Source organism: Astyanax mexicanus, chromosome 19 (genome assembly GCF_023375975.1).
Source record: "Astyanax mexicanus isolate ESR-SI-001 chromosome 19, AstMex3_surface, whole genome shotgun sequence".
Classification (NCBI taxonomy): Eukaryota; Metazoa; Chordata; class Actinopteri; order Characiformes; family Acestrorhamphidae; genus Astyanax; species Astyanax mexicanus.
In genome coordinates this window covers 1,497,138-1,520,171 of record NC_064426.1, presented here as the reverse complement: position 1 = coordinate 1,520,171, position 23,034 = coordinate 1,497,138, and the positions used below count along the sequence as shown (strand labels likewise).

The following is a 23,034-nucleotide window of genomic DNA, read 5'->3' as shown; positions in this document are numbered from 1 at the left end:
GGCAATAAATCACAGTTGTAACGGAATAAACAAGCCAAAGAGTCTAAAGCGGAGAGAGGGGTCAAATGTAGCGCAATAAACAAGCCAAAGAGTCTAAAAGCGGCAAGAATGTGCAGCTGTTGTGCAGAAAAACAAGCCAAAGAGTCTAAAAGCGGCGAGAGTGCTCAGTTGTAGCTGAGAAAACAGGTCAAAGAGTCTAAAAGCGACGAGATCTAGAAGATCCCAGCTGAAATGCTGTTCATGGGACTTGGGTTAAGGGCTGGTGTTCATTTGGAAACTTTAATCTGCAGGAAACTCAAAGCTCTTACTCTCTGCTGATCTGCTGTTCCGTTTGATGCTCCGTTTCCTGAAGATTCTGCCATAGATGTGAAAACCTCCCAACAGCGCCAGCAGGACGATGATCTCCAGAACCCAGACCAGAACAAACATCTCTAGAGAGAACCAGAGCAGAAGAGCTTCTATTAGACCTTAAATTCACAGTTCATACAGCAATTCTTCACCAGTACAGATCAGTTCAGTCTAAAACAGTAATATAGATGAGGACAGTGGACATGATAAATTTACATTTAACCAAACATTTCTTGAAATAGCACCCTTCGGTTGGAATACAATATTTAAAAAATATTTCAACAACATTTTTTATATTATAATTAAATACCTATTACATCACACTGATCTGCTGGGTGGCTCTGTTAATAACATAATAATTACATCACTGTTGTTGTTATTGTTCTTTTGGCTTAAAGCCAAACTTACCAGGACAGGGCTCTATTATAACAGTAGCAGATCCGCTGCTGACGTGATTCTTTACAGTGCAGGTGAAGTTTCCAGTAGATCTTTCATCCAGCAGGAGAGTCCGATTCCCATCAGTCAGATTCTGATTATGAGGAATTCCATCCAGAGTCCAGCTGAACTGAATCTGATCTCCATCAGACCAACAGTGAACTTTTCTCTCCGTAATGGAGAAACAGCTGTTTGTCATTTTCACTGACGACACCCCGGCTACAGATTACAGATTAACAGCTCAGATTAGATTACAGCTCAGATTAGATTACAACTCAGATTAGGAAACAGTTCAGATTAGTTTACAGTTCAGATTAGATTACTGTTCAGATTAGATTACAGTTCAGATTATATTACAGCTCAGATTAGATTACATCTCAGATTAGGAAACAGTTCAGATTAGTTTACAGCTCAGATTAGATTACAACTCAGATTAGATTACAGTTCAGATTAGATTACAGCTCAGATTAGATTACAACTCAGATTAGATTACAGTTTAGTAAAGTTCACTGCTCAGACTGCAGCTCAAATTACAGAGCAACTTAGATTATAATAAATCAGAGTTCAGTCTGGATTACATCTTAATCCAGCCAAATTAAATAATAATAGTTCAAAACCAGGAATAAATCACTAGGCAAAATCGTAGTCAAAAAAACAGGCAAGGATCAAAAAACCAGATATAATAAACACAGACGTAAACGCTCGATAAGACACTAGAGTGGCAATATCTCGCAACTAGACTTAGTAAAATCCCAGTATAAATAGTCTCAGTAATAAGCTGATGTCCCACAGGTGTGTGGGAGGGGCGGAGTCAGTTTATTAGTACTCCGGTGAGGCTGATCTTAAAGGTGCAGGTGTTACACCTGAGCTCAAAGTGAGCAGTTAATAACAGCTGCATGAATTTCCACACAACTATAAATATAATCTATAATCACATTAAGTAGAGAATTAAAGAAGAGCAACAGCCAATAGAATCTAAAGATAAATCTATATGTATTTTAAAGAGACGTGTTTAAACTTTACTGATAAACTTTAATCTGGTTATTGTTGCACTTTATGCACATTTTAGTTTCTTTACAAGTAAAATATCTTAAATCAATTCTGTACATTTAATTCAGACCCTGTCAGTGGATTTAAGAGTTTATGATTGTGAATGATTTACTGAGCTGTGTAGATGTAGCAGTGTGATGTGCAGAACTACCTTCTATAATCAGATGGAGATAGTAAATGCCTGTGGTAAATCCAGCTGAACTGAAGGTGAGTAATTCGTATCTTCCTGAATCTTCTTTCTCTGCTCTGGTTATTATCATGGTTTTGGTTTCATTATTAAACTCCCATCTTGGATCTGGAGGTTTTATTCTGATTATTTGGTTTTTAAACTGGAAAATACGAACAAAAGTAGTTTCACTGATGATCTTGTTTAATTTTAATTCCTCCTCTTTAGGAAGCTGCAGGTACAGCCGGCGTCCCACAGCTCCATAAAACACACAGCTCTGATCAGATCTGCACTGATCATCTACTGTAATCAGACCTGCAGAGGAAGAAGATGAAGAAGATGATCATTAATCAGAACCAGTGAAGTCTGATAGTCTAATCTACACCTTTAGAAAGAGAATCCACTGAAGAGAACTGCATTTAACCTCCATCAAACCCTCACAACTACAATAAAATAAGAAATAAAACATGAGAATATTTAGTTTTAACGGTTAAATAACTGGATAATCTCACACAATATCATACATGTTCTCAGATCCATCACCCAGTAGCTGCACATTCTACATCTACAAGATCATTAGAGGTGAAGAACTACTGAGTTATATGATATAATGTGGAGCTGAACATCTGAAATCATTAAAAGTTCAAAAAGGGTCATTTAAAATAAAAATATTAAAATCTAACAATTACTCTGTTTAATAAAAAAATTACATATTATACAGGATAAATCTGAAAAAATCCTATAATTAACTGGCTGAGTGTCTTTACATACCCAGCCAACGCCCCTGGTGCTTCCAACTACTTATAAAAGCTTCTCAATACATGATAATCATTTGATTTCTGCCATAAATCAACATATACAGAGATATATGTGTATAACTTGTTTATTTACAAATAGCTTGAGGAAAACTGATGTTGAAAGATGTTGAAAACAGGAAGTAGAAAAAACCTTCTTAACTTTTAGGGGAAGTCAATGTAACACTAATAAGTCATTTCTAATAAATCATTTCTATTGGTCCATTTATTATGAAATTGTTATACAACATAAAAAAACAACTGCAAAAATGCAGGATAGGAGATTTTAACATTATATATATTTACTTTTACTACAGTTAAATGCATATCCAATAAATAATACTTTACATAAATGTACATACTTATACATATGTACATGTGTATATATGATCATATATCAGATTAGAGGATTGATGGATGATCAGAAGTATCAGATGATGCAGCTTGATCATTAAAACACATTAAAACTCTACAGGAGTGAAATGAAGAGAGTTAGTGGAGGAAACTCACCCACAGCAGATCCTGTGAACATCAGCAGAACTCCACAGATCAGCAGCATTTTCATTTAGTCCAGAGAACAGCAGTAGAACCCAGTCCTTCAGTCCCACACACACACTCCACTCTGATGGACCCACACAACCTCACACCACAGATCAGGAAATGGACTCTGATGAGGTGAATATGTAGTGTGAGAAAAGGAAACAACAGAATATTTCAGTCTGTGCCCTCTTCCTGTTTTTTTCTTTCTATCTAACACGCATAGAAATTATAAATACTGTTCCTATAGACCATATATGGAAGTTTATCTTCATTTCCTTTAAATAAATGAATTAAAATGTGTGTGTGTGTGTGTGTGTGTGTGTGTGCGAGACGTGGTTTCTAAAAGCCTCTTTGAAGGAGGTGTGAAGCATAAGAATTGATACATACATTCACTGTCACACACACACACACACACACACATACACACACACATACACACACACACACACACACACACACACACACACTGACACACACACAAAAAGTGTTAACAGATCTATATCCACTCTTATTTCTAATAAAACAACAGATCTGAAGTTAACATTACATTGGATTAAATCCAGCTTTATTCGAGTTGCAAAAATACATGCTAATAAAATAAAGTCAAATAATCTTGGTCATTATCACATGCCAGCATAATATCACAGAATACCTAAATATAACATAGAAATGTTACTACTATACTATACATTAATACATTAGTACTACACTAATCACATGCTGCTACACTGAGGGAGGGAAAACATCAGGACCACATGCTAACATTTCATCACATTATGTGTTAATATTACATAGAAAAAAAACATCTTTAAACACAAGTCAACGTGTTAGCACATAATAACATGTTATTACTAAACACATAGCACATGTCAACTTTAATTTACAACTGCACAGCAAAAACATCATAGCACACAGTACCATCTTAGCAAGTAATTACATGTTACTGTTCAGCTGAAAAATATATACCCCAAAAAAACATGTTGTAATGTTATCACATAATAACATGTTACTATTAAACTGAAAACATTATTAACCTGCAATAAAGTGTTACTGCTAAACTGCTTACTATTGCTAGCTTAAGACAACGTTTAAAAACATTTAATAACATGTTATGACTATCCTGAAAAAAAACACGTTGGAATGTTATCACATAATAACATGTTACTATTAAACTGAAAACGTTACTAACCTTTAAGAAAATGTTACTGCTAAACTGCTCTATTGCTAGCTCAAGACAACATTTTAAAACATTTATTAACATGTTACTACTACCCTGAAAAAAACATATTGAAATGTTTGCATAAAACAACATTATAAACTGAAAACATTATTAGCATGTAATAAAATGTTACTACAAAACTGCTAACCATTGTTAGTCCAAGGCAACATTTAAAAACATTTAATAACATGTTACTACTACCCTGAAAAAACATGTTAAAATGTTAGCATATACAGTACAGTAATAACATGTTATCACTATAATGAAGAATTGAATTGTGTGTATAAATGTGTAAATTCTCCTCAGTGGAAACTCCAGACTTGTGTGGGTGTGTCAGCTGGATGGGTCAGGTGGTTTCTCTGGTACTCTGATGGGGTTCTCCTCCTCCTCCTCCTCCTCCTCCTCCTCAACTTGGTTCTGATTGGTCCACAGAGGCTCCTCCCTTTCCTATTCCTTACCTAGAGGAATCACAGTGGAATCAGGTGACCTTTGTTTGACCTCCGCACACTTCAAACTGTTCTGATCCACAACAGTCTGATTACCATATGAACGTACATTCAGTGGCCATTTTATCGGAAACCCCTCCCCTGTAGCTCCACCCTGCTGGTGTTCAGATCAGACTGGAGCTCATCTGCTGATGGACAGTGTGTGTTATCCATCCTGTAGTCCTTCACTAATGGTCAGTTCCTGATCTCAGAGCTGCTCTTCTCTGGATATTATGGGATAGTGGACCCAATCTGGACCAGAGCAGTAAGACCACTGGTCCTGATCCACTAGAACCAGCAGCACACTGTACTGGGAACCAACCCTCAGCAGCCCTGTGGTCAGAAACTGAGCAGTAGGTGGAGCTCCTGAAGGTGGGTGTTTCCAATAAAGTGTCCAGTGAGTGTAGAGCAGGGTATTTAGAGGTGGTCAGATGGTGATTGGTCAGATCTACAGTTAATATATAGTTTATAATAAACACACAGCTCTTACTCTCAGCTGCTCTCTGCTTCCTGTAGATTCTGGTGTAGATGTAAAACGCTCCGACCAACAGCGAGACCAGGATGATGACCTCAAACAGCCACACCGTCACGAACACCATCAACCCTGGGAAACAAGCACAGAAAAGCACAGGAAACAACCCTCACAACCATGTTCTCCAACTTCTAGAAAGAGATGCTGTTGTGCAGTTTCAGTAAATATACAAACATTAACTAAAGCTTTAATTTCTGTTAATAACGTATTAATTGCATCATGTTTTTTCTTAATATTCTTTACAAAGACAGATTTAAATAATAAAAAATCCAGACTTACCAAAACATTCATGTAATTCAATAGTTTTAGATCCACTGCTGACCTGGTTCTTCACATAACAGGTAACATTTCCAGTATAGTCTTTATCCAGCAGGAGAGTCTGATTCCCATCAGTCAGTCTGGATCCGCATGTGGCTCCACTGAGAGTCCAGCTGAACTGGATCTGATCTCCATCAGACGAACAGATCACCCTCCTGGTCCCCGTGGAGAAACATCCACTGTCTTTCACGTCCACTGCTGACACCACAGCTACAGATTATAGATCAACATCTTAGATTAGATTACAGTTTAGTCTAGATTAAAGTTCCGTCTACATTACATTTGAATTCAGGTTAGAGTTTAGTCTAGATTAGAGTTTATATAGATTATATTACAGTTCATATTAGAGCGCAGCCTAGTCTAGATCTCTGGTCACTCTGGATTACAGTTCAGTCTAGATAACAGTTTAATCTAAATAACAGGTGAGTTAAGATTGCAGATTAATTCATACTAATGGTCAGTCTGGATCACAGATAAATACAGATTACATTTCAGATTATCCATCGTATAGTAAGGTTGTGTGAGCAGATTAATCTAGATTAAAGTGTAGTCTAAATCCAAACAGAGCAATCTGGATTACAGCATTGTCCAGATCATAAATCAGTCTACATTGAAAATGAGAAATTATTATAACTAGTCTGGATTTAAGTTCAGTCTAAACTGCAGCTCAGATACAATCACAGTGTGGATTATAGATTAATCCAGCCAATGTCATGATAAACCTGAGCTCAAAGTGAGCAGTTTATATGTATAAATATAATCTATAATCACATTAAGTAGTGAATTAAAGAAGAGCAACAGCCAATAGAATCTAAAGATAAATCTATATGTATTTTAAAGAGACGTGTTTAAACTTTACTGATAAACTTTAATCTGGTTATTGCTGCTCTTTATGCACATTTTAGTTTCTTTACAAGTAAAAGATCTTAAATAAATTCTGTACATTTAATTCAGACCCTGTCAGTGGATTTAAGAGTTTATGATTGTGAATGATTTACTGAGTTGTGTAGATGTAGCAGTGTGATGTGCAGAACTACCTTCTATAATCAGATGGAGATAGAATCTGCCTGTGCTTCTCCCAGTTGAACTGAAGGGCTCTAATACGTATCTTCCTGAATTTTCTTTCTCTGCTCTGGTTATTATCATGGTTTTGGTTTCAGTATTAAACTGCCATCTTGGATCTGGAGGTTTTATTCTGATTTTTTGGTTTTTAAATTGGAAAATAAGAACAGTAGTAGTTTCACTGGTGATCTTGTTTAATATTAATTCCTCCTCTTCAGGAAGCTGCAGGTACAGCGGGCGTCCCACAGCTCCATAAAACACACAGCTCTGATCAGATCTGCACTGATCATCTACTGTAATCAGACCTGCAGAGGAAGAAGATGAAGAAGATGATCATTAATCAGAACCAGTGAAGTCTGATAGTCTAATCTACACCTTTAGAAAGAGAATCCACTGAAGAGAACTGCATTTAACCTCCATCAAACCCTCACAACTACAATAAAATAAGAAATAAAACATGAGAATATTTAGTTTTAACTGTTAAATAACTGGATAATCTCACACAATATCATACATGTTCTCAGATCCATCACCCAGTAGCTGCACATTCTACATCTACAAGATCATTAGAGGTGAAGAACTACTGAGTTATATGATATAATGTGGAGCTGAACATGTGAAATCATTAAAAGGTAAAAAAATGTAATTAAATAAAGAATTAAGTTATTACTATTTAACAATTAATCTCTTTATGCAGAGTATGATATCACTTAAGCCATGTTTGTTTAAATTTAAAAAGTCCAATTATATATTATACAGGGTACTTAAACTATCTGTTATCCTATAATTAGCTATGCTGAGCATCAAGTACTTATAAAAGCTACTCAATACATGATAATAACATGTTTAAAATTAGGATTTTTTAAAAGAGGAAAACAGGAAGAAGCAGGAGTAGCAAAAAAATGGAAAAAAAGTATGAGACCACTTCAGTTTCTGAGTCAGTTTCTCTGATTTTGCTATTTATAGGTTTATGTTTGAGTAAAATGAACATTGTTGTTTTATTCTATAAACTACAGACAACATTTCTCCCAAATTACAAATAAAAATATTCTCATTTAGAGCATTTATTTACAGAAAATGAGAAATGGCTTAAATAATGAAAAATAGATTTATTTATTATGTATATTTATCTAGTATTTCCATTTGTAGAATTTTGGAACATTTATGTACGGGCACATAATAAAAATAACAATAAAATATAATCAGTGTTTACAATTATTATATTAAAATATATATTAAAATGTATCTGGACTGGATTTAACTAAAATGAAGATCAAACCAGAAATGTGGAACAAAATTGTAAATTTAAATAAAATCTGCTGCAGAAATAAATATACAAAAACATTAATTCAGTTAATACATGTTAATGCGCTCTACAACTGATTCAACTGATTACTAAACAGCTGTAAATATCTAGAATAATGAACAGAGCTGGTAATGAGTCCAGAATAACAGAAACAGCTGAAAAATATTGAAAATTAATATGTTTTTGAAGTATCACTTAACATGTTAATTTAGCACGTTTTAAAAAATAGAACTAAATAAAAAAAATAATATATTTTTGGCATTTAACTAAAATATCTTAAAATAGAACATTTTGTCTAGATTATAATATTTATAGTCTTTCAACAATAATGTTTATGCTATTATTTAATACCTATTATTAAATTCCACCAAACTGATTGGATGCTCTGTTATTTATATATTAATTACATCACTGTTGTTGTTAATGTTTTTTACAAAGCCATTAAAAAATCATTAAAAATATAAACTTACCAGTACAGGGCTCTATTATAACCGTAGCAGATCCGCTGCTGACGTGATTCTTTACAGTGCAGGTGACGCTTCCAGTAAATCTTTCACCCAGCAGGAGAGTCTGATTCCCATCAGTCAGATTCTGATTATGAGGAATTCCATCCAGAGTCCAACTGAACTGAATCTGATCTCCATCAGACCAACATTTAACTTTTCTCTCCATAATGGAGAAACAGCTGTTCGTCACTTTCACTGACGACACCCCAGCTACAGATTACAGATTAACAGCTCAGATTAGATTACAGCTCAGATTAGATTACAGTTCAGATTACATTACAGTTCAAATTAGATAACAATTCAGTTCAGAATACATATCAGGTTAGAATACATTTCAGATTAGATCCCAGCCCAGATTAGATCACAACTCATATTATAATACAGCTCAGATTAGATTACAGTGCAGAATAAATTACAGATCAGGTTAGATTACAACTCAGATTAGATTACAGTGCAGAATAAATTACAGATCAGGTTAGATTACAGCTCAGATTAGATTACAGCTCAGATTAGATTATAGATCAGATTAGATTACAAATCAGATTAGATTACAGATCAGATTATATTACAGCTCAGATAAGATTACAGCTCAGATTAGATTACAGCTCAGATTAGATTATAGATCAGATTAGATTACAAATCAGATTAGATTACAGCTCAGATTAGATTATAGATCAGATTATATTACAGCTCAGATTAGATTACATTTCAGATTAAATTGCATCTTAGATTAGATTGTAGTTCAGATTAGATTAAAGTTAAGTGTAGCTCACTGCTCAGTCTGGATTACATCTTAATCCAACCAAAATCATAATAAACCTGAGCTCAAAGTGAGCAGTTAATAACAGCTGCATGAATTTCCACACAACTATAAATATAATCTATAATCACATTAAGTAGAGAATTAAAGAAGAGCAGCAGCCAATAGAATCTAAAGATAAATCTATATGTATTTTAAAGAGACGTGTTTAAACTTTACTGATAAACTTTAATCTGGTTATTGTTGCACTTTATGCACATTTTAGTTACTTTACAAGTAAAATATCTTAAATCAATTCTGTACATTTAATTCAGACCCTGTCAGTGGATTTAAGAGTTTATGATTGTGAATGATTTACTGAGTTGTGTAGATGTAGCAGTGTGATGTGCAGAACTACCTTCTATAATCAGATGGAGATAGAATCTGCCTGTGCTTCTCCCAGATGAATTAAAGGTCTCTAATTCGTATCTTCCTGAATCTTCTTTCTCTGCTCTGGTTATTATCATGGTTTTGGTTTTATTATTAAACTCCCATCGTTGATCTAGATAGTTTATTCTGATTTTTTTGTTTCTATATATGAAAACAACATCAGAAGTAGTTCCACTGATGATCTTCTTTAATTGTAAATGCTCCTCTTTAGGAAGCTGCAGGTCCAGCCGGCGTCCCACAGCTCCATAAAACACACAGCTCTGATCAGATCTGCACTGATCATCTACTGTAATCAGACCTGCAGAGGAAGAAGATGAAGAAGATGATCATTAATCAGAACCAGTGAAGTCTGATAGTCTAATCTACACCTTTAGAAAGAGAATCCACTGAAGAGAACTGCATTTAACCTCCATCAAACCCTCACAACTACAATAAAATAAGAAATAAAACATGAGAATATTTAGTTTTAACGGTTAAATAACTGGATAATCTCACACAATATCATACATGTTCTCAGATCCATCACCCAGTAGCTGCACATTCTACATCTACAAGATCATTAGAGGTGAAGAACTACTGAGTTATATGATATAATGTGGAGCTGAACATGTGAAATCATTAAAAGTTCAAAAAGGGTCATTTAAAATAAAAATATAAAAATCTAACAATTACTCTGTTTAATAAAAAAATTACATATTATACAGGATAAATCTGAAAAAATCCTATAATTAACTGGCTGAGTGTCTTTACATACCCAGCCAACGCCCCTGGTGCTTCCAATTACTTATAAAAGCTTCTCAATACATGATAATCATTTGATTTCTGCCATAAATCAACATATACAGAGATATATGTGTATAACTTGTTTATTTACAAATAGCTTGAGGAAAACTGATGTTGAAAGATGTTGAAAACAGGAAGTAGAAAAAACCTTCTTAACTTTTAGGGGAAGTCAATGTAACACTAATAAGTCATTTCTAATAAATCATTTCTATTGGTCCATTTATTATGAAATTGTAATACAACATAAAAAACAACTGCAAAAATGCAAGATAGGAGATTTTAACATTATATATATTTACTTTTACTACAGTTAAATGCATATCCAATAAATAATACTTTACATAAATGTACATACTTATACATATGTACATGTGTATATATGATCATATATCAGATTAGAGTATTGATGGATGATCAGAAGTATCAGATGATGCAGCTTGATCATTAAAACACATTAAAACTCTACAGGAGTGAAATGAAGAGAGTTAGTGGAGGAAACTCACCCACAGCAGATCCTGTGAACATCAGCAGAACTCCACAGATCAGCAGCATTTTCATTTAGTCCAGAGAACAGCAGTAGAACCCAGTCCTTCAGTCCCACACACACACTCCACTCTGATGGACCCACACAACCTCACACCACAGATCAGCAACTGGACTCTGAGACGGTGAATATTCAATGTAAGAAGAGGAAACACCAGAATATTTCGGTCTGTGCCCTCTTCCTGTTTTTTTCTTTCTATCTAACACGCATAGAAATTATAAATACTTTTCCTATAAACCATATATGGAAGTTTATCTTCATTTCCTTTAAATAAATGAATTAAAATGTGTGTGTGTGCGAGACGTGGTTTCTAAAAGCCTCTTTGAAGGAGGTGTGAAGCTTAAGAATTGATACATACATTCACTGTCACACACACACAGACACACACACACAGACACACACACTGACACACACACAAAAAGTGTTAAAAGATCTATATCCACTCTTATTTCAAATAAAACAACAGATCTGAAGTTAACATTACATTGGATTAAATCCAGCTTTATTCGAGGTGCAAAAATACATGCTAATAAAATAAAGTCAAATAATCTTGGTCATTATCACATGCCAGCATAATATCACAGAATACCTAAATATAACATAGAAATGTTACTACTATACTAGAAATAAAACATCATTAGCACACATTAATACATTAGTACTACACTAATCACATGCTGCTACACTGAGGGAGGGAAAACATCAGGACCACATGCTAACATTTCATCACATTATGTGTTAATATTACATAGAAAAAAGAACATCTTTAAACACAAGTCAACATGTTAGCACATAATAACATGTTATTACTAAACACATAGCACATGTCAACTTTAATTTACAACTGCACAGCAAAAACATCATAGCACACAGTAACATCTTAGCATGTAATTACATGTTACTGTTCAGCTGAAAAATATATACCCCAAAAAAACATGTTGTAATGTTATCACATAATAACATGTTACTATTAAACTGAAAACATTATTAACCTGCAATAAAGTGTTACTGCTAAACTGCTTACTATTGCTAGCTTAAGACAACGTTTAAAAACATTTATTAACATGTTATGACTATCCTGAAAAAAACACGTTGGAATGTTATCACATAATAACATGTTACTATTAAACTGAAAACGTTACTAACCTTTAAGAAAATGTTACTGCTAAACTGCTCTATTGCTAGCTCAAGACAACATTTTAAAACATTTATTAACATGTTACTACTACCCTGAAAAAAAACATGTTGAAATGTTTGCATAAAACAACATTATAAACTGAAAACATTATTAGCATGTAATAAAATGTTACTGCAAAACTGCTGACCATTGTTAGCCTAAGGCAACATGTTACTACTACACAGAAAAAAAAAACATGTTAAAATGTTAAAAGCATATAAAAGCATATACAGTACAGTAATAACATGTTATCACTATAATGAAGATTTGAATTGTGTGTATAAATGTGTAAATTCTCCTCAGTGGAAACTCCAGACTTGTGTGGGTGTGTCGGCTGGACGGGTCAGGTGGTTTCTCTGGTACTCTGATGGGGTTCTCCTCCTCCTCAACTTGGTTCTGATTGGTCCACAGAGGCTCCTCCCTTTCCTATTCCTTACCTAGAGGAATCACAGTGGAATAAGGTGACCTTTGGGTGACCCCCGCACACTTCAAACTGTTCTGATCCACAACATTCTGATTACCATATGAACTACATTCAGTGGCCATTTTATCGGAAACCCCTCCCCTGTAGCTCCACCCTGCTGGTGTTCAGTTCAGACTGGAGCTCATCTGCTGATGGACAGTGTGTGTTATCCATCCTGTAGTCCTTCACTAATGGTCAGTTCCTGACCTCAGAGCTGCTCTTATCTGGATATTATGGGATGGTGGACCCAATCTGGACCAGAGCAGTAAGACCACTGGTCCTGATCCACTAAAACCAGCAGCACACTGTACTGGGAACCAACCCTCAGCAGCCCTGTGGTCAGAAACTGAGCAATAGGTGGAGCTCCTGAAGGTGGGTGTTTCCAATAAAGTGTCCAGTGAGTGTAGAGCAGGGTATTTAGAGGTGGTCAGATGGTGATTGGTCAGATCTACAGTTAATATATAGTTTATAATAAACACACAGCTCTTACTCTCAGCTGCTCTCTGCTTCCTGTAGATTCTGGTGTAGATGTAAAACGCTCCGACCAACAGCGAGACCAGGATGATGACCTCAAACAGCCACACCGTCACGAACACCATCAACCCTGGGAAACAAGCACAGAAAAGCATTGTTGCTGAGGTTGAGAAAGTGAGATTCACACAGCAGCATCAACTCGGCCTGCATGGCTTTCATTCCAGAAGGTAGCCTCTTCTAAAGCTGATGCGCAAAAAAGCCTGCAAACAGTTCGCTGAAAACAAGCATTCCAAGATCATGGATTACTAGAAACATGTTCTGTAGTCTGATAAATGTAAAAACTTGTTTGGCTCAGACAGTGTCCAGCATGGTGGCGCCTTGATGAGGAGTATCAAAGCAACTACAGTATGACCTGCCGACTGTCACCAGTGGTGGTGGTAGCATCAAGGTCTGGTGCTGCATTAGTGCTGCTGGCTCTGTACTGTGTCATTCTGAATCTAAGTTCTTTTCCCACATGTTTGTTGTGTTTTTACATGGCTTGTGGCTACAAACTACAAACGGCAGTTTTTATGTCTTTCTTTAAACAATGTTTTTCTTCTTGCCACTCTTCCATTAAGGACAGATTTGTGGAGTGCAGACTTGTAGTTGTATTGAGCCGTGGATCTCTGCAGCTCCTCCAGAGTGACCATGGGTCTTTTGGCTGCTTTTCTGACCAGAGCTCTCCTTGCTCCATCTGTCAGTTTGGGAGGACCATGGTCATGTCTTGGTAGGTTTGTTAAGCTTGTTCATTTTTGGATGATAGGTTGAACAGTGCTGCTTGGGATACTAATTAACTAATAAAGTTAAGACTTTCTGAAGGCGATTGATTGCCCTGGATTGTATTTAGGGGTTTTAAAGTAAAGGGGACTGAATACTTTTACACATCACACTTTATCTATTTTTATTTTATTAACAAAAAAAATCATGTATAATTTTCATTTCACTTCAAAATGATGTTCTACTTTTGTTAGTCGATTTCTTAAAATCTCATAAAATATGTTTAAGTTTGTGTTTGTAAGGAGACAAAATGTGAAAAAGTTTAAGGGGTATGAATACTTCTGTATCCTGTATATAAATATACAGGGTGTGCATGTTGTGAGATGGTAGTGTAGTGTCACATGATCATCACAGTAGTTGCTCTCTCACTTCCACAAACTATATTACATTCTATTTATGATTTTAGATGAATATAATTTTATATATAAAATCTGATTATCTGAGTTATTGTGCAGAAGTCACATTAGTAGACACAGCTACACACTGTAAAATATAATTATCGCTGCAAACATAATCTATCATCATATTCCAGCATCATAATTTTACACATCTATACAGTAACTGATCTGCTGAACTGAAATCTACAGTAGAAACAAGCTGAGTTATAAGAGCTTATTTAACCAGAGTAAAAGTCCTACCGTTATCACTGCAGGTGCACTGGTTCACTGCAGACACTGGTGATATTGGTGTTACTGATGATACTGATGATACTGATGTTACTGTGGTGGTCGACGTGGTCGTCAGTACAGTTGTTGTTTCTATAAATAAATAAATACATAAATAGACATAAATAATAGTTTTAATTATTTATTTAATAATTACTATAATTTTGAACATGTAATTTAAACATTTTAAACATGTTAAATATTTTAGTAATTTAATAATAATTTTATTTAAATTTATTTAGTTTATTATTTAACAATATTGCTGATTCAGTTGTAGGTGTTTGATTTAAGCTCTATTCGAGCATGATTAGTTTCATATGAGGAGCTGCAGTAACGCAATTATCACCAGATCAGGTAAATTAAACAGGGGAACCAAAAAAATCACATTAGACTGTAACAGTTTATATATGCATACCTCAGTGTGAGCACAGACACTACTGAAGTTTGCAATATATATATATATATAAGTTGCATGAGTATATATATATATATCATTTTCTAGCATTTATGTAGTAGCGTATAATAATAACAATTATCTATAATCAGAGTTTGCAATTATTATATTAAAATATATATTAACATGTTTCTGGACTTATAATTTAACTAAATAATAAAAATCTAACCAGAAATGTGGAAGAATACTGCAAAAAAAAACCTCAACAATTTCCTGTAGTATAAATACAATCTGCCGCAGAAAAAAAAAAAAAAACATTAATACTCTTAACGCATGTTAATGCGCTCTACAACGAATGAACAGAGTCAGAATAACAGAAAAAGGTGAAAAATATTGAGAATTGAGAACTTATTAGTGTCACTTAACATGTTAAGCAAGCAGATATTGAAAAATTGGTCTAAATAAAGAATAATAGTATACAGTATGTTTTGGCATTTAACTAAAAAATATTGTAAAATTGCATATTTTGTCTAGATTATAATATATGTAGTATATTAATAACAATAATGTTTCTATAAACATTAAATACCTATTATTAAAATCTGATGGGAGGTTAATAATATATTAATTACATCTCTGTTGTGGTTATTGTTCTTTACAAAGACAAAAATATATATATTAAAAGCCAAACTTACCAGTACAGGGCTCTATTATAACAGTAGCAGATCCGTTGCTGACGTGATTCTTTACAGTGCAGGTGACGCTTCCAGTAGATCTTTCACCCAGCAGGAGAGTCTGATTCCCATCAGTCAGATTCTGATTATGAGGAATTCCATCCAGAGTCCAGCTGAACTGAATCTGATCTCCATCAGATGAACGGTGAACTTTTCTCTCCGTAATGGAGAAACAGCTGTTCGTCACTTTCACTGACGACACCCCAGCTACAGATTACAGATTAACATCTCAGATTAGATTACAGCTCAGATTAGATTACAACTCAGATTAGGAAACAGTTCAGATTAGATTACAGCTCAGATTAGATTACAACTCAGATTAGATTACAGTTCAGATTAGATTACTGTTCAGATTAGATTACAGTTCAGATTATATTACAGCTCAGATTAGATTACAACTCAGATTAGGAAACAGTTCAGATTAGTTTACAGCTCAGATTAGATTACAGCTCAGATTAGATTACAGTTCAGATTAGATTACAGCTCAGATTAGATTACAACTCAGATTAGATTACAGTTTAGTAAAGTTCACTGCTCAGACTGCAGCTCAAATTACAGAGCAACTTAGATTATAATAAATCAGAGTTCAGTCTGGATTACATCTTAATCCAGCCAAATTAAATAATAACCCTGATGTAAGAACCAACCAAGGAGATTTGGATGCAAACGCAGGCAGGCTTTATTAATCCAAAACGCAAGGCAAAAATCGTAATCCAAAATACAGGCAGTAGTTCAAAACCAGGAATAAATCACTAGGCAAAATCGTAGTCAAAAAACAGGCAAGTATCAAAAAAACCAGATATAATAAACACAGACGTAAACGCTCGATAAGACACTAGAGTGGCAATATCTCGCAACTAGACTTAGTAAAATCCCAGTATAAATAGTCTCAGTAATAAGCTGATGTCCCACAGGTGTGTGGGAGGGGCGGAGTCAGCTTATTAGTACTCCGGTGAGGCTGATCTTAAAGGTGCAGGTGTTACACCTGAGCTCAAAGTGAGCAGTTAATAACAGCTGCATGAATTTCCACACAACTATAAATATAATCTATAATCACATTAAGCAGTAAATTAAAGAAGAGCAGCAGCCAATAGAATCTAAAGATAAATCTATATGTATTTTAAAGAGACGTGTTTAAACTTTACTGATAAACTTTAATCTGGTTATTGCTGCTCTTTATGCACATTTTAGTTTCTTTACAAGTAAAATATCTTAAATCAATTCTGTACATTTAATTCAGACCCTGTCAGTGGATTTAAGAGTTTATGATTGTGAATGATTTACTGAGTTGTGTAGATGTAGCAGTGTGATGTGCAGAACTACCTTCTATAATCAGATGGAGAGAGTAGTTGGTTTGTTTCCCAGTTGAATTAAAGGTCTCTAATTTGTATCTTCCTGAATCTTCTTTCTCTGCTCTGGTTATTATCATGGTTTTGGTTTCAGTATTAAACTCCCATCGTTGATCTAGATGTTTTTTTCTGATTTTTTTTGTTTCTATATTGGAAAACAACATCAGAAGTAGTTCCACTGTTGTTCTTCTTTAATTGTAAATCCTCCTCTTTAGGAAGCTGCAGGTACAGCGGGCGTCCCAGAGCTCTATAAAACACACAGCTCTGATCAGATCTGCAATGATCATCTACTGTAATCAGACCTGCAGAGGAAGAAGATGAAGAAGATGATCATTAATCAGAACCAGTGAAGTCTGATAGTCTAATCTACACCTTTAGAAAGAGAATCCACTGAAGAGAACTGCATTTAACCTCCATCAAACCCTCACAACTACAATAAAATAAGAAATAAAACATGAGAATATTTAGTTTTAACGGTTAAATAACTGGATAATCTCACACAATATCATACATGTTCTCAGATCCATCACCCAGTAGCTGCACATTCTACATCTACAAGATCATTAGAGGTGAAGAACTACTGAGTTATATGATATAATGTGGAGCTGAACATCTGAAATCATTAAAAGTTCAAAAAGGGTAATTTAAAATAAAAATATTAAAATCTAACAATTACTCTGTTTAATAAAAAAAATTACATATTATACAGAATAAAAATCCTATAATTAACTGGCTGAGTGTCTTTACATACCCAGCCAACGCCCCTGGTGCTTCCAACTACTTATAAAAGCTTCTCAACACATGATAATCATTTGATTTCTGCCATAAATCAACATATACAGAGATATATGTGTATAACTTGTTTATTTACAAATAGCTTGAGGAAAAAAATTCAATTAAAAAACTTTGTCGATGTTGAAAACAGGAAGTAGAAAAAACCTTCTTAACTTTTAGGGGAAGTCAATGTAACACTAATAAGTCATTTCTAATAAATCATTTCTATTGGTCCATTTATTATGAAATTGTTATACGACATAAAAAAACAACTGCAAAAATGCAAGATAGGAGATTTTAACATTATATATATTTACTTTTACTACAGTTAAATGCATATCCAATAAATAATACTTTACATAAATGTACATACTTATACATATGTACATGTGTATATATGATCATATATCAGATTAGAGTATTGATGGATGATCAGAAGTATCAGATGATGCAGCTTGATCATTAAAACACATTAAAACTCTACAGGAGTGAAATGAAGAGAGTCAGTGGAGGAAACTCACCCACAGCAGATCCTGTGAACATCAGCAGAACTCCACAGATCAGCAGCATTTTCATTTAGTCCAGAGAACAGCAGTAGAACCCAGTCTTTCAGTCCCACACACACACTCCACTCTGATGGACCCACACAACCTCACACCACAGATCAGCAACTGGACTCTGAGACGGTGAATATTTCATGTAAGAAGAGGAAACAACAGAACATTTCGGTCTGTGCCCTCTTCCTGTTTTTTTCTTTCTATCTAACATGCATAGAAATTATAAATACTGTTCCTATAGACCATATATGGAAGTTTATCTTCATTTCCTTTAAATAAATGAATTAAAATGTGTGTGTGTGTGCGAGACGTGGTTTCTAAAAGCCTCTTTGAAGGAGGTGTGAAGCTTAAGAATTGATACATACATTCACTGTCACACACACACAGACACACACACACAGACACACACACTGACACACACACAAAAAGTGTTAAAAGATCTATATCCACTCTTATTTCTAATAAAACAACAGATCTGAAGTTAACATTACATTGGATTAAATCCAGCTTTATTCGAGGTGCAAAAATACAAGCTAATAAAATAAAGTCAAATAATTTTGGTCATTATCACATGCCAGCATAATATCACAGAATACCTAAATATAACATAGAAATGTTACTACTATACTATACATTAATACATTAGTACTACACTAATCACATGCTGCTACACTGAGGGAGGGAAAACATCAGGACCACATGCTAACATTTCATCACATTATGTGTTAATATTACATAGAAAAAAAAACATCTTTAAACACAAGTCAACATGTTAGCACATAATAACATGTTATTACTAAACACATAGCACATGTCAACTTTAATTTACAACTGCACAGCAAAAACATCATAGCACACAGTAACATCTTAGCATGTAATTACATGTTATTGTTCAGCTGAAATAATATGAATACTTTTAATATCAACATGTTATTGCATAATAACATGTCACCATAAAATTAAAAACATTATTAGCATGTATTAAAAATGTTACTGCTGAAGAAAAAAACACTGTTAGCCCAAGGAAACAATTAAAAACATTTATTAACATGTTACTTCTACCCTGAAAAAAAACATGTTAAAATATTAGCATATAATAACATGTTACTAGCAAACAGAAAACATTATTAGCATGTAATAAAATGTTACTGCAAAACTGCTGACCATTGTTAGCCCAAGGCAACATGTTACTACTACACAGAAAAAAAAATGTTAAAATGTTAAAAGCATATAAAAGCATATACAGTACAGTAATAACATGTTATCACTATAATGAAGAATTTGAATTGTGTGTATAAATGAATAAATTCTTCTCAGTGGAAACTCCAGACTTGTGTGGGTGTGTCGGCTGGATGGGTCACTTGGTTCTGATTGGTCCACAGAGGCTCCTCCCTTTCCTATTCCTTACCTAGAGGAATCACAGTGGAATAAGGTGACCTTTGGGTGACCCCCGCACACTTCAAACTGTTCTGATCCACAACATTCTGATTACCATATGAACGTACATTCAGTGGCCATTTTATCAGAAACCCCTCCCCTGTAGCTCCACCCTGCTGGTGTTCAGTTAGAGACTGGAGCTCATCTGCTGATGGACAGTGTGTGTTATCCATCCTGTAGTCCTTCACTAATGGTCAGTTCCTGACCTCAGAGCTGCTCTTATCTGGATATTATGGGATGGTGGACCCACTCTGGACCAGAGCAGTAAGACCACTGGTCCTGATCCACTAGAACCAGCAGCACACTGTACTGGGAACCAACCCTCAGCAGCCCTGTGGTCAGAAACTGAGCAGTAGGTGGAGCTCCTGAAGGTGGGTGTTTCCAATAAAGTGTCCAGTGAGTGTAGAGCAGTGTATTTAGAGGTGGTCAGATGGTGATTGGTCAGATCTACAGTTAATATATAGTTTATAATAAACACACAGCTCTTACTCTCAGCTGCTCTCTGCTTCCTGTAGATTCTGGTGTAGATGTAAAACGCTCCGACCAACAGCGAGACCAGGATGATGACCTCAAACAGCCACACCGTCACGAACACCATCAACCCTGGGAAACAAGCACAGAAAAGCATTGTTGCTGAGGTTGAGAAAGTGAGATTCACACAGCAGCATCAATTCGGCCTGCATGGCTTTCATTCCAGAAGGTAGCCTCTTCTAAAGCTGATGCGCAAAAAAGCCTGCAAACAGTTCGCTGAAAACAAGCATTCCAAGATCATGGATTACTAGAAACATGTTCTGTAGTCTGATAAATGTAAAAACTTGTTTGGCTCAGATAGTGTCCAGCATGGTGGCGCCTTGATGAGGAGTATCAAAGCAACTACAGTATGACCTGCCGACTGTCACCAGTGGTGGTGGTAGCATCAAGGTCTGGTGCTGCATTAGTGCTGCTGGCTCTGCAGAGCTGAATACCAACATGTACTGTGTCATTCTGAATCTAAGTTCTTTTCCCACATGTTTGTTGTGTTTTTACATGGCTTGTGGCTACAAACTACAAACGGCAGTTTTTATGTCTTTCTTTAAACAATGTTTTTCTTCTTGCCACTCTTCCATTAAGGACAGATTTGTGGAGTGCAGACTTGTAGTTGTATTGAGCCGTGGATCTCTGCAGCTCCTCCAGAGTGACCATGGGTCTTTTGGCTGCTTTTCTGACCAGAGCTCTCCTTGCTCCATCTGTCAGTTTGGGAGGACCATGGTCATGTCTTGGTAGGTTTGTTAAGCTTGTTAATTTTTGGATGATAGGTTGAACAGTGCTGCTTGGGATGCTAATTAACTAATAAAGTTAAGACTTTCTGAAGGCGATTGATTGCCCTGGATTGTATTTAGGGGTTTTAAAGTAAAGGGGACTGAATACTTTTACACATCACACTTTATCTATTTTTATTTTAATAACAAAAAAATCATGTATACTTTTCATTTCACTTCAAAATGATGTTCTACTTTTGTTAGTCGATGTCTTAAAATCTCATAAAATATGTTTAAGTTTGTGGTTGTAAGGAGACAAAATGTGAAAAAGTTTAAGGGGTATGAATACTTCTGTATCCTGTATATAAATATACAGGGTGTGCATGTTGTGAGACGGTAGTGTAGTGTCACATGATCATCACAGTAGTTGCTCTCTCACTTCCACAAACTATATTACATTCTATTTATGATTTTAGATGAATATAATTTTATATATAAAATCTGATTATCTGAGTTATTGTGCAGAAGTCACATTAGTAGACACAACTACACACTGTAAAATATAATTATCGCTGCAAACATAATCTATCATCATATTCCAGCATCATAATTTTACACATCTATACAGTAACTGATCTGCTGAACTGAAATCTACAGTAGAAACAAGCTGAGTTATAAGAGCTTATTTAACCAGAGTAAAAGTCCTACCGTTATCACTGCAGGTGCACTGGTTCACTGCAGACACTGGTGATATTGGTGTTACTGATGTTACTGATGTTACTGTGGTGGTCGACGCTGCAGTTGTTGTTTCTATAAATAAATAAATACATAAATAGACATAAATAATAGTTTTAATTATTTATTTAATAATTACGATAATTTTGAACATGTAATTTAAACATTTTAAACATGTTAAATATTTTAGTAATTTAATAATAATTTTATTTAAATTTATTTAGTTTAATATTTAACAATATTGCTGATTCAGTTGTAGGTGTTTGATTTAAACTCTATTCGAGCATGATTAGTTTCATATGAGGAGCTGCAGTAATGCAATTATCACCAGATGTGATGTGTATATATACACATGTTAATGCGCTCTACAATGAATGAACAGAGTCAGAATAACAGAAAAAGATGACAAATATTGAGAATTAAGAACTTATTAGTGTCACTTAACATGTTAAGCAAGCAGATATTGAAAAATTGGTCTAAATAAAGAATAATAGTATACAGTATGTTTTGGCATTTAAGTAAAAATATTGTAAAATAGCATAAGTTAAAATTAAGTTACTACTATTTAACAATTAATCTCTTTATGCAGAGTATGATATCACTTAAGCCATGTTTGTTTAAATTTAAAAAGTCCAATTATATATTATACAGGGTACTTAAACTATCTGTTATCCTATAATTAGCTATGCTGAGCATCAAGTACTTATAAAAGCTACTCAATACATGATAATAACATGTTTAAAATTAGGCTTTTTTAAAAGAGGAAAACAGGAAGAAGCAGGAGTAGCAAAAAAATGGAAAAAAAGTATGAGACCACTTCAGTTTCTGAATCAGTTTCTCTGATTTTACTATTTATAGGTTTATGTTTGAGTAAAATGAACATTGTTGTTTTATTCTATAAACTACAGACAACTATTCTCACAAATTACAAATAAAAATATTCT

At 34.6% G+C, this 23,034-nt stretch overlaps 1 protein-coding gene and 1 long non-coding RNA gene across 14 annotated transcripts in view; both read right to left on the bottom strand.

Annotated features, from left to right (window-relative positions):
• LOC103031569 (uncharacterized) overlaps positions 1-23,034 on the bottom strand; it is a 54,358-nt gene that overhangs the window by 27,851 nt on the left and 3,473 nt on the right. For 2 of the 13 annotated variants that reach the window (XM_049468177.1, XM_049468185.1), the window contains exons 1-3: positions 11,237-11,418; positions 9,919-10,248; positions 757-1,002 (exon numbers count right to left, since the gene is read on the bottom strand). In XM_049468177.1, the coding sequence (XP_049324134.1) occupies positions 757-1,002; positions 9,919-10,248; positions 11,237-11,291 (631 nt within the window). In that variant the 5' untranslated portion in view covers positions 11,292-11,418. Of the gene's footprint in view, positions 1-756; positions 1,003-1,984; positions 2,315-3,303; positions 3,459-8,725; positions 8,972-9,918; positions 10,249-11,236; positions 11,419-15,961; positions 16,208-17,323; positions 17,652-18,644; positions 18,779-23,034 lie in introns of those variants that run through there. The other 11 variants (XM_049468184.1, XM_049468179.1, XM_049468189.1 and 8 more) reach the window with 11 other exon arrangements.
• On the bottom strand, positions 20,040-22,135 carry LOC125784472 (uncharacterized). Its single transcript, XR_007427282.1, has 3 exons — positions 22,064-22,135; positions 20,607-20,720; positions 20,040-20,088 (listed from the first exon to the last, which is right to left on the bottom strand). It is a non-coding gene; the product is annotated as an uncharacterized LOC125784472 (long non-coding RNA).